The 12,500-nt window shown below is 43.7% G+C and overlaps 1 protein-coding gene across 1 annotated transcript in view; it reads right to left on the bottom strand.

Moving 5' to 3' along the window:
- Positions 1-301: 301 nt before the first annotated feature.
- The window catches only part of grin1b (glutamate receptor, ionotropic, N-methyl D-aspartate 1b), a 36,140-nt gene continuing 23,941 nt past the window's right edge, over positions 302-12,500 (bottom strand). The window contains exons 11-22 of the mRNA XM_047329205.1: positions 12,034-12,120; positions 11,746-11,881; positions 11,532-11,659; positions 10,852-11,016; positions 9,980-10,098; positions 9,780-9,892; positions 9,555-9,703; positions 9,124-9,281; positions 8,866-9,027; positions 8,505-8,614; positions 8,249-8,394; positions 302-4,030 (exon numbers count right to left, since the gene is read on the bottom strand). Of these exons, the coding sequence (XP_047185161.1) occupies positions 3,965-4,030; positions 8,249-8,394; positions 8,505-8,614; positions 8,866-9,027; positions 9,124-9,281; positions 9,555-9,703; positions 9,780-9,892; positions 9,980-10,098; positions 10,852-11,016; positions 11,532-11,659; positions 11,746-11,881; positions 12,034-12,120 (1,539 nt within the window). The 3' untranslated portion in view covers positions 302-3,964. The remainder of the gene's footprint in view (positions 4,031-8,248; positions 8,395-8,504; positions 8,615-8,865; positions 9,028-9,123; positions 9,282-9,554; positions 9,704-9,779; positions 9,893-9,979; positions 10,099-10,851; positions 11,017-11,531; positions 11,660-11,745; positions 11,882-12,033; positions 12,121-12,500) is intronic.

Below are 12,500 nucleotides of genomic sequence, written 5' to 3'. Positions count from 1 at the left end.
AGCTGATACTTTGGTTGAGAGACTGAACTATTTATTTAAAAATATTGTGAGCCAGAGACTGCGACACGCCCGTGTCCAGGTCATTCAAAATTAAAAAAAAGATTTTTGATTTTCATCTGTTTACAAATTATAAATTTTTCATCATATTAATGTTATGAACGAGTAAAGTTACAACCAATCAGAAAACCAGTTCAATTCATATTTAATATTTCATTCAGTTCAACATCGTTTGTATTTTCATCGTGTTTATGAATAAAAATTTCTGACGAATCAGATCAGGAGACGAAATAAAAAGCAGAGACAGAGTTTGACTCTTTATGTCAGATGAGAAACAGCAGAAGCTCCTGCAGAGGTCAGAGGTCAGAGGTCAGAGGTCGGGGGAAACTTCTTCTACAGTTTCAGTGTTTTTTATACGAGGGAGAAAAGTGAGAACGATGTCACGAAACAGTTTGACCTCTGACCTCAGATCAGTTTATATATGGACACAGATTCAATACAAACATTATCGTCTTCATCATCTTCATCGTTCGTTCGCCAGGATAAAGTCAGAACCATGAATAATAATAAAAACAGTGACATCATCATAAATCATTGAGATTAAAGTCTCATGATATAAATTATTCATGTTCCAGGTCATAAAACCAGAATCCTGGTACTTTTACAAACAGTCAGCTGTTTGATGACATCATCCTGTCGTCCAATCAGAAAGATCCCCCTCGTGACGAGCTCAGTGACGTTCTGTCGTCATGACGACCACTGTTGAGCTGATATTTACTTTCACTCTGCTGTTAAACGCCAAATCAATAATCAATAGTGTGACATGAGTCACTGCGCTGCAGCGCCCCCAGAGGCAAGGGACTGTAACTGCATGACAACACGTTACAACACAAATCAATACAAATAAAACTTTGGTGTTAATAATATAATAATAATTTAAATAATAATAATAATAATAATAATAATAATCATGAGTTAATTTTTCAAAAATTATTTTGATTCTTTTAAAGGTCAAAAGTCAAGTTTGTTCTAAAACTTATATAAAATGTTGCTCATTCAAATTCATATGAAAAATAAATCATTAGATCATGACGTGATGATATTGATTTTCTCTCAGGAACTCGTCCAGCGTCTCTGCTCAACTAAATCAAGTAATAACCATGAGCGTTCATATCGAAGCTACAGTTTAAAAACATAAATAAACACATGAATAAAATGAATCACTAGGTTAATGACCTTTGACCTGGAGGCTGCAGTGAAACATCCAGTTGGTTAAACCCTGAACTGCAACAGGAAGTGAACAGGAAGTGAACTGATGATCGGTTTCTAACGTTGGTCCTTAATTATTCATGTTCCTGTTCCGTCCGGCAACATGGACATGACGGTGACACGTTGTCTGGACGTTAGCGTTTTTTTTGCTAAGTAAAACCTCACTGAGAACAATCAAAGGAACCAAGGACGTCTACTCAAGTACTTAATTATGATCATAATCACATAATCACAGATGTAAAATGAAAATCCAGCTCCTCAGAAGAAGATTGAATCACAATCGTCTCAATGTTCCAACGATCAATCGATTGATTATCCATCGTGAAGAGGATCAGTGATAATAACCTGACATCATGTATCTATATCTATATATCTGATTATATTTACATGTATATTTACAGTCCTCTGGTATTTGTTCATGAAACATGAAATCTCTTCATTCCACAGACAGAAAATACAACTGAGAGTTTTTCTATTAATTTAAAAAATAATTGTGATCTCATTTCTCTGTTGTGTTTGATTAACTTTCCCTTCAAAATAAAAGTCCTGCGGGGGTTTGGTTTATTTATGATGTTAATGTATAAAGTAAAACATCATCTCTAATATTGATCTAATTTATCTTCTTCATCCGTGTTAATATCATAATTATTTATATGATCAATACAGTGATTCATTAGTAGAGGCAAAACAAATAGATTAAGTAGATTCATCAAAAGTCAAACTGAAACTTTTACAGATGTATGAAACAAAAAACATCATATTTATATGAATGTGTCGACAGATTCATCAATTATGATCCGGTGATTAATAGAAAACTAATCAGCTGCTTTATCTTGTCGCAGGTTCATTCATGTGAATATTCACAGATTTTATTCTTCTACGATAGAAAAATGAAACTTCTTTGTTTTGGACAAAGTAAAAATTAAAATCACTTCAGCGTCTCGGATTATCGATAATGACCAATTGGTTAATGATCATCTCCGGATACATCGTGCTGATGGATAAATGGGAACACTGACAACGAGCCTTAGCTTAGCATTAGCATTAGCTTGTTTCCTGTGTAGCTTTAGATTTTAGCGTCACTCCCATTAGTGTAACTGATAAATGTTTATAAAACCTACTGTCATAAAGACGGCCACCGTTAGCTTTAGCATTAGACATAGCTTTAGCCACACAGATCTTAAAGATACTCGGAAAATGGTTTGTATTAGCATTAGCTTTAGCATTAGACATATTGGTCTTATGCATTTTCACAAACCCTCTGACGTTAGTTTAGCAACTGGTGTATTAGCTTTAGCTCTGCTGGTCTTAGTAAAATGTGATCCTAAACTAGCTTCACAAGCCACTTATTGCCTGCTCATTTAGTGCTGATTGTGAGTAATGGAGCATATAGCTTGAGTTAGCCACGGCTAGCACATCAGAATTTAAGCTAACAGTCTAGGTTTTACTACATAAATCCTGTTGTTAAGTAACGAGTCATTTATTATTGAGGGAAGCAAAGACAACTACACGTAGCATTAGCTGGTGGATTAACTTTAGCCGTAGCATTGTGTATGTTTATCGTATGTGAAAAGAACAACTTCAGTTTGGCTCATTATCCACATTAGCATCAGCGTTAGCCTCGTTAATCTCATTCATAATATTTGTTGTTCCAAGAAGGGAAACGAGCTTGTTAGCTGTAGCTGCTATCTGAGCATGTAAGTGTTGAACATGTTTGTGTTGTCGCACTGACAAGTGACGGAAACTCTGCTGCCACTGACACCATTGTGTTTAATGAAAATTTGTTTCATATTAAGTGTTAAACTAAATTCTACATAAAACATTTGACTCATCAGTCGGAGCTTCTCTTGTTCTCAGTGCAGCTCTCGGCTCACTGGACGATTCACACGTTAGTTAACGAACGTACGTGAAAACCTCCGAACTCCGAAGGAGTGGGAGGAGTTAGCAGGCCTGTGACACGGGTGTGGGAGGGGTTAGGAGTTTTTCTCAGGACATCAGTGTCTGTTATTGGCAGGTAGAGAGAATGACATCATCAACGGGGGACACAGTGGAGGCGGAGCAGTAACTACATTTTCCTAGGATACCCTGGGACTGAGAGGGGTGGAGCTTCTGGGACAGGAAGTTTTTAATGTCACGTTACTGAGAAAATATCAAAAACTTTTGTGTAGATCTTGAAGATAAACCTTCAACACAAACAAAGTTCTCACGACTCTTAAGACCAAAGAACCCATGAGATGTGACGGACCACTACAACTTCCTGTCCCGGAGGCTCCACCCACCGCCCACAATCTGATCAATGATCAGGTTCTTGACAATCAGGCTCCTGATCAACCTGTTCCTGATTGACAGGAACCCATTCAAGTTCCTGTCGATCAGGAACCTGAAGAGGTTCTCAACCGTCGGGCTCCCGATTTTCAGGTTCCTGATCAGGAGGTTGCTGATCAGTAAGTTCTTTGTGTGTTGATGTTCGGAGGAAACGTCTGTGACAGATGGATCAGAGTGACGGACAGGAAACATCACAGACACGACAAAATAAAATCATACTGAAAGAGTTCCTTCAAAATAAAACACTTCCTGGTTGGAGGAGGCGGAGCTACAAGCAGAGCAAGGCGAGAGTTTGTGCGTGTGTTTAGGATGACAGATGGTTTGTGTGTGTGTGTGTGAGGCTCAGCAGCAGCAGTGAAGCTCTCTCTCTCTCTCAGACCACGGTGCTGACGGAGGGATCTGATAGGTTAAGCTGGCCGGTGATGTCAGTCGGGTACGGCTACAGGTGGAGGGACAAAAAGAGAAAAAGGCAAAGGAAACACACACACATTAGTTAATTCAACACACACACACACACACACACACACTTTCCCCTCTTCCACCAAGTTGTCACTGGTTCTCCTCCTGGAACAGGTTCCGTTCTGGTTCTGAGTGGAACCAGTGTCATGGAGGAGGCGTGGCCAGCCTGGAGAACAGGACACGCCCACTGATGACATCATGTTGGTGGAGGAGGGTGAGAGTGAAATAAACCTTGATTTCATTCATCTGTGGCGATCTGGACAAAGGGGCGGAGCCAGGAATGTCTGATCTCTCTGTAACATGTTCACTGGTTTCACAGAATAATTCATTAAACTATCAGACAGGTTCGAGACGGAGTCTGTGATGATGACGTCTGAAGGTCTAGTATATATATATATAATCTGTTGGTCTACGTTCTGCTGCCTGCTAGTTACCATAGAAACAGACAAGGTCATAATGAACTCAAGGCTCTGAGCAGGAAGTCGTGATGCAGAGGAGGACAAAGAGTGTGACACTACCGAGAAGAAACACTCATATAGAAAAAAGAGATGATCACAGAGAGAGAGATGAGTCTGACTCCTCCCACTGAGGAAACAGGAAACACCACAGCTCAGACCTGTGATGTCATGGTCGCTGTGTCTCAAACATTTTAAAAACTTTTCTGCTCAAAACTCAGTCTGAAAAACAAAAGTGAAGCACTGACGACAGAATCCATCATGTGACCAGAGGTCGTCCTGAGGTCGTCCTGTAACTGAGGGAGAAGAAGGACCTAAAGGTTAGTGAGGAGGCTGCTGGGACATGAGACAGGACAGGAAGGAGAGGACAGGGAGGACGAGGAGACAAGAGACCACACAGTCTGACCCTCTCCGATTCTCCTTTGCAAGAGGACGACGTGAACCATAAAAAAACTCCTAAACCCCCGAGTCTGCCCGGCAACAGGACCAGCCCTGAGCTGATTGGACGAACCGAACGGACGAGTCGGTCTTCAGTCTGTTTCCTGTCGTCTTTAGTGGGACAGATGATGGGACAGGAGGAGGAGGAGTAGGAGGAAGAGGAATAGAAGGAGGAGGAGGAAGAGGAGGAGGAGGAGGAAGAAGAGGAATAGAAGGAGGAGGAGGAAGAGAAAGAGGAGGATGAGAAGGAGGAGGAGGAAGCGAAGTAGAAAGAGGAAGAGAAGGGTGAGAAGGAACTCACTTATATTCACTATATTCACTACACTCACTATAACTCACTATACACACTATTAATCACTAATAACAAACAGTAATCAATTATAGTTGCTATAGTAGTAGTAGAGTGTGTAATGTAATGTAGTATAATGTATGTGTGTGTTTGTGTGTGCGTGTGCGTGTGTGTGTGTGCGTGCGTGTGTGTGCAGTCTGTTGACTCCCATCTGTTCAGTGTGGCAGCAGATTATATAACTGCCGGAACACAGTCATTGTTTCAGCTTCAGTGACCACATATGAACACCTTCTGTGTGTGTGTGTGTGTGTGTGTGTGTGTGTGTGTGTGTGTGTGTGCAGCAGTTTTCCGGTGAAGCTGCTTCCTGTTTCAGATGAAGTGATGCTTCAGTAAAACAAAGAGCTTCACACACACACACACACACACACACACACAAAACAGACAGCATAGGAAACATCGGGGGGGGGGAAATAAAGGTGGCGGATGAGGCAGTGATGATTTTTGTTCCACTTGAACACATCAGATCATTCTACCAACACTCTGCTGCTGTAATGTCTACTAACCTGTATGTGTGTGTGTGTGTGTGTGTGTGTGTGTGTGAGGGGAGGGGCAGCAGCACATGGATGAGCTGTCACGTGGTGTTTGACCTTTGACCTGTTAGTTGAAATATGTAACACTTGTTGCTCAACATGTTCAGTGTTTGTTTGAATCTGTACATTAAGAGACATGGAACAATAAAGACATGGATCAATAAGATATATGGATCAATAAGAGACATGGATCAATAAAGACATGGATCAATAAGAGACATGGATCAATAGAAAGAGAGACATGGATCAATAAGACATATGGATCAATAAGAGATATTGATCAATAAGAGACATGGATCAATAGGTGGCATGAATCAATGGGAGACATGGATCAATAAGAGATATGGATCAATAGGAGACATGGATCAATAAGAGACATGGATCAATAAGAGACATGGATCAATAAAGACATGGATCAATAAAGACATGGATCAATAAGAGACATGGATCAAGAAGAGACATGGATCAATAAAGACATGGATTAATAAGAGACATGGATCAATAGAAAGAGAGACATGGATCAATAAGACATATGGATCAATAAGAGATACTGATCAATGAGACATGGATCAATAAGACATATGGATCAATAAGAGACATGGATCAATAGAAAGAGAGACATGGATCAATAAGACATATGGATCAATAAGAGATACTGATCAATAAGACATATGGATCAATAAGAGATACTGATCAATGAGAGACATGGATCAATAAGACATATGGATCAATAAGAGATATTGATCAATAAGAGACATGGATCAATAGGTGACATGAATCAATGGGAGACATGGATCAATAAGAGACATGGATCAATAAGAGACATGGATCAGTCATTGAGAACAAACAGGGTGTCAGAGAATCTGTCACCTTCCAGAGATGCTAACATTAGCCTGAAACCGCTGTGACCATATGGAAACATCATACTACTGTAAATTGTAAGCTAGTTAGCTGGACATGCTAACGCCATCAGCTCAGAGATAATGAACACATTCATTAGAGTTCAGCTTCATGATCTAAGTGATTGAAACGACCAGACGCTCGATCTCTGATCTGTGGCAGGTTCTGTCTCGTCTCACAGATCATCATGTTTCTGTTGATCTGTCTCGACCGTGTTTTCATCTTTAAACCATCACTTCCTTTCGGAGAGCTTGTGGCATTTCATGTGATAATCCTCCCCCTGAAGACACAGCTGAGTGAAGTGCTAATCATCCTCCGCTCGCTGCTAGCCTTTAGCGGCTACTGAGTGAAGCTAATCATCCTCCGCTCGCTGCTAGCCTTTAGCGGCTACTGAGTGAAGTGCTAATCATCCTCCGCTCGCTGCTAGCCTTTAGCGGCTACTGAGTGAAGTGCTAATCATCCTCCGCTCGCTGCTAGCCTTTAGCGGCTACTGAGTGAAGCTAATCATCCTCCGCTCGCTGCTAGCCTTTAGCGGCTACTGAGTGAAGTGCTAATCATCCTCCGCTCGCTGCTAGCCTTTAGTGGCTACTGAGTGAAGTGCTAATCATCCTCCGCTCGCTGCTAGCCTTTAGTGGCTACTGAGTGAAGTGCTAATCCGGCCAGAGAAGTGATAATTAATGTGAAGCCAGCTGCTGACGAGGCGGGAAAACATGTGGGTTGTTGTGTGTTTTTAAATGAACAATCACATATATCTGTAATATCTAAGAATCACGGAGTCACTGCCGATCTGTAAACAGCTCTTTGATTTGGATCAATTCCATTCCAGTCTGTTTTCAGGCTGCGATCAATAAATTGGTTAGAAAACGTCATAAAGTTTTTTTAAGTAATTTTCATCACGGTTTTAGTTTTCTAATGACTTCATGATATTAATATTGAACTTTAAAAAAAGTAATAAACTAAAGGATCAATTTGTTAACCAAGAAATATTCATAAGATGAAAATAATTGTCTTTGACGTCATTGTGACTTTCTCACTTTCTCACTAACGCCATGCTAAAGCTACAGTGTGTGATATTTAGAATTTATTCACAGAACTTTAATATATGGTCCATAACTCTGTGTTCATACATGTATAATGAGTTAAATATAGTTCCATGAGGTGGACCGACCTCCATCAGTCTCCATGATTCCACGTCGTGTTGAATACGGTTGTTGAACTAAACGGTCCAGAACACGTCGCGTTCACGTTGAATTTCAGACGCTGAAAATTGGAAATGGAATCAGCGGTGCACCGCCATAAAGTGTCCCCTGTCGGTCGCTCGGTTGGTTGCGCTTTTGACACTTTACCACCAGATGTCGCCAGAAACGGACACACTGGGGCTTTAAACATGAGCAACAATTGACAACAAACTCACGCAAAGTGAACTAATGACATCCAACAGGAAACAGTTGTGTCGACCTTTCCTCCGTCGATAAATCAATCAACAGAACAGTGGAAGTGAAGAGAAACACAGTGGAGTCTTGTACCTGCAGGTTCTTCCTCCACACGTTCACCGCGGCAAAGGCAAGCTGCATCTGTTTCCTCCGGGCGTCTTTGTGCCGCTTGTAGGCGATCTCAATGAAGATGAGGAAGATCCCGGCGACAATGCCGCCGCCGACCAGCATGAACACACCTGAGGAGGAAGAGGTGAAGACGTCAGGTGAGGTCATCATCTTCATCATCAGTCTTTGTCCAAGCACCAGCCTGTGGAGAAGTGTATTTAGCGTCGGGTCTGTTTCCTACCTGCCATGTTCTCAAAGGTGAGGGTAGCCGGGGCGTTGCTCCGGGAGTCGCACTCCTGGTAGCGAACCCACGTCTTGTCCAAATCCTCCATGAAGCCGTTCTCGTGAGAACTGAGGAGAGACAACAACGTTCATACCCGGAGGTCAGAGGTCCAGACCAAGGTATGGGTGGGGTAAGAGGGGTCTCCAGAGGCTACCAGCACGGTATCAGAGACACCATGAAGAATCAAAATGGTATCAATGAGGTATAAGACGGGTTTGGAAGGGAAGAAGACCATCAGGGTATGAGGAGGGTTTTACAGTAGGGTTTACAGTAGGGTTCAGTATCAGAAGGGGATGATGAGTTTATTCGCAGTGTTTACCTGAGAATAGCCAGAGACACGTTCTGTTTCCACGGACTGTCTTTCCTCATTCCAATCCCGAACCCGGAGCGGAAGAACAGCTCTCCTGTCGTCACTAGATCGCACTTCTGTGATGCCTCAAACTCCAACACAGCGCTGTCCCAGATGAAGGCATGAAGCTTACTACAGGAGGGACGAGGGGACACAAGGTTAGGTCAGCTGGAGGCAAAGGAGGGAGGACGACACCTTTTGGGTTGCCGACTGTAGAGAAGAGCCTACTTGTCTCTGACGGCCTGGATGGCCTCAGCGGCACTCTCGTAGTTGTGTTTCTCCATGTGCCGGTACATGGTGCTCAGCTCCACCTGCCGTCTGAAGTAAATATCCACCGAGCTCTGCTTCACTGTGGCGTAGATGAACTTATCTGATGGGTTACGCAGCTAAAAACACCAAAACAAAGGGTCAGACGTGAACTCACTGTCGACGGCTGGTGACCGGTTAAACAAGGATGAACATGTTGATTAACATCTTATGTCCACTTACCAGAGGGCAAAGAAGCAGGGAACTTTAATTTAGAGCTTCACGGGGTCATAACCCCAGACGTCTCTTTAACCTTAGCTCTATGATTGGTCCCCTGAGGGAGCGGGAGGTACTCAAAGTCCTCTGATGAAGCCATAATCACTGTTTCCCAGTGGAATGAATCTGTCCCTCACCCTGGGGTCGTTGATGCCAGTGATGCGCTCCTCAGGCCGGTCCAGCACCAGGAAGGCTGCCAGGTTGGCAGTGTACGATGCCACGATGATCATAGCGAATCCTGCCCACACCATTCCCAGAATCCTCGCTGAGAAACTCCTGGGAGCTCCTGCACGGGGACAAGCAGGCGTGTTACTGACGAGGAGGGAGGGAGGAACGGCGTTGTGTTAGAGGAAGATCCTCACCTTCTCCGATCCCAGAGTTCAGCAATACTCCCCATGAGAACCACATGGCAGAGGACAGGGTGAGGGCGTCTTCTTCTTCTTCTTCACTGTTCACTTTAAACCTTCCAAACGGGCTGCACACACACACACACACACACACACACACCATTATATTTCCTGAATGTCTTGTTGTGTGGTATCGTGTCATGTCATGTGATTACCTGAACCGGTCTAATAGGTAAAGCATCACTGCCACCACATGGACCGACAGACCGACTAACAGCCACAGTGTGCTCTGGAACGGCTGCATGAATGAGTCCAGAGTGCTGCGAGGGATCTCCTGAAAACACACACACACACACACAAACACACACACAGTGTCAACAGAAACACATCATCATCATCATCATGTACAATCACAACAACCTGAAGATAAAAGAGCTGGACTCAGCAGCTGTTCACTGACTGTAACCTTCCCTCTCACTGCGCAGACTTGACAACAGCGTGAGGCCTGATCAGCTGACCAGGAGGATCCACACCTGAACCTGGACCGGACGTATCGGGTCGGGGTCGATGGAGACTACTGACCTGCTTCCTGCTGCTGAGAACTGGGTCACTGGGACCAAAAAACCTCCTTCAGAGCAGCTGCGAGGACGTGGGACTGTCTGACTCTCAAACCTGTGACCTGGTTCCACTGCAGAGGTGCGAGAAGGTCAGCTGACCTCTTGGTATGAGAGGATCAGGTGGAGTCCTCACACATGTCTCTTGTCTCCTCTATGCATTGAGCATCAGTTCATCACACAAAGTTCTCCACGTGTTTCACAAACCGGGTCGAATCGTCTTCAGTAACTGAAGTTCACCTTCAGTTGCTTTCACTGTTTCAACACCAGAGGGGAGGCAGTGGGGGATCATGGGAGTTGTAGTTGTTAGGGTTCTCACGTCTCAAATCCTTCATCCGCCTCACACACTGACACGTGTACAGAGGAGACGTGACGCCCACGACAGGCGAGCAAATGAAACGCGCCCTGACCTTGATTAGAACTACAGAATAATATGAAGTGAGACCAGGAGAGCAGGTTCAGCGTCAGCTCACCTTCTTGACGAGGATGGTGAGCCCCTGGTATTTAAAGGGTTTGGAGAACTCGATGTACTGAGCGCGCTCGTTGTTGATGGTGAGGGGGGCCACGATCATGTCAGCGAGGCCTCCGAGCAGCTCCCCCATCATCCCGTTCCACTCCTTCTTGTTACTGTTGTTGACCTGCGGGTGGACGAGGACGTCTCACATGATCGTCTTTATATACAGTCACTGATCTGGTTACGAGAAGTGTTTTAATATACATATATATAATATATATATATCCTAATATATATTATATGACATAAATAAATGTGTAGAGGTTAAAGAAGGACAGATGAGAGGGGGAGAGAGAGAGAGAGGGGAGAGAGAGAGAGAGATTTTGATTTTTAAAACACAATGTTTATTAAGATTTACCAGAGAGAGAGGGAGAGAGAGAGGGAGAGAGTAATGAAATGAAGTAAATGTCTCTTGGCCTCAACAAGGTCAGAGTCAGGGACAGAGCAGTGGTCTCCATAGCAACAAGGCTCAGTGATGGAGCTGGTGTTGAATCAGTAAACAGGTCAGAGAGAGAGAGTGACATCATCAGGAGTCAGGTTCCCAGGAAAAGTAAAAGATATATATACTGTATATATTATATATATGAATCTTTATCTGACCTGTTTACTGATCAGGCTGTGGTTCAGGCTCATACTCACTCGCTCCTGCGTGCCAAATTTCCCATCAGCCACCAGGTGAACCTCGTAGGTGAAGTTCATGCTCATCGCCAGCTTGATGAGCAGGTCGACGCAGAAACCGTAGCAGCACTGAGGGACGGTGGGCTGACCTGGACACACACACACACACACAGTGTGAGTGGAGGATTTGTGTGCGTGTGTGTGTGTTGTTGAGACGGTTGAAGTGTGTGTGTACCTGGTATGGTCCCGTTGGGTCCGGTACAGATCACCTTCTTGATCAAGACTCCATTGAGGGTGTACTCCTCCTTACACGTCCCGTCAGTCTTTGTCGGCTTCACGTAGACAAACGGCTCCTGGTGGATGGTCACGATCTGAACACACAACACACACACACACGTTACACACATACACGTTACATACACACACGTTACACACACACACACACACACACACACACACACACACACAACCTGTGTGTGTCTTCCAGGAGGAAGTAAACCAGACATAAAAGAGATGTTAGTACCTTCAGTTTGGTCGACATCTGGTATCCGACTGGTTTCTCTGTCTCTCCTCCAGGCCAGATGATCTTCCTCTGAGGGTTCATCACAACCTGAAACACACACACAGGTTGTGATGTTGTCCCAGGTCTCACTGTTACAAGACGACTAAATGACAGCATCAATACTGCATCTGTACATACATATTTCTAGAGGCTGGAGATTTACACACACACACACACACACACACACACCAAGTGTGTAACCAGGTGTAACCAGGTATAACCAGGTCTGTAACAAGGTGTGTAACCAGGTATAACCATGTGTGTTACCAAGTGTGTAACCAGCTGTGTAACAAGGTGTGTAACCATGTGTGTAACAAGGTGTGTAACCAGGTGTGTAACAGTGTGTAGAACCAGGTGTGTAACAAGGTGTGTAACCAGCTGTGTAACAAGGTGTGTAACAAGGTGTGTAACCAGGTGTAACCAGGTCT

Source organism: Scophthalmus maximus, chromosome 19 (genome assembly GCF_022379125.1).
Source record: "Scophthalmus maximus strain ysfricsl-2021 chromosome 19, ASM2237912v1, whole genome shotgun sequence".
NCBI lineage: Eukaryota > Metazoa > Chordata > Actinopteri > Pleuronectiformes > Scophthalmidae > Scophthalmus > Scophthalmus maximus.
This window is presented reverse-complemented; position numbering and strand designations above follow the sequence as displayed.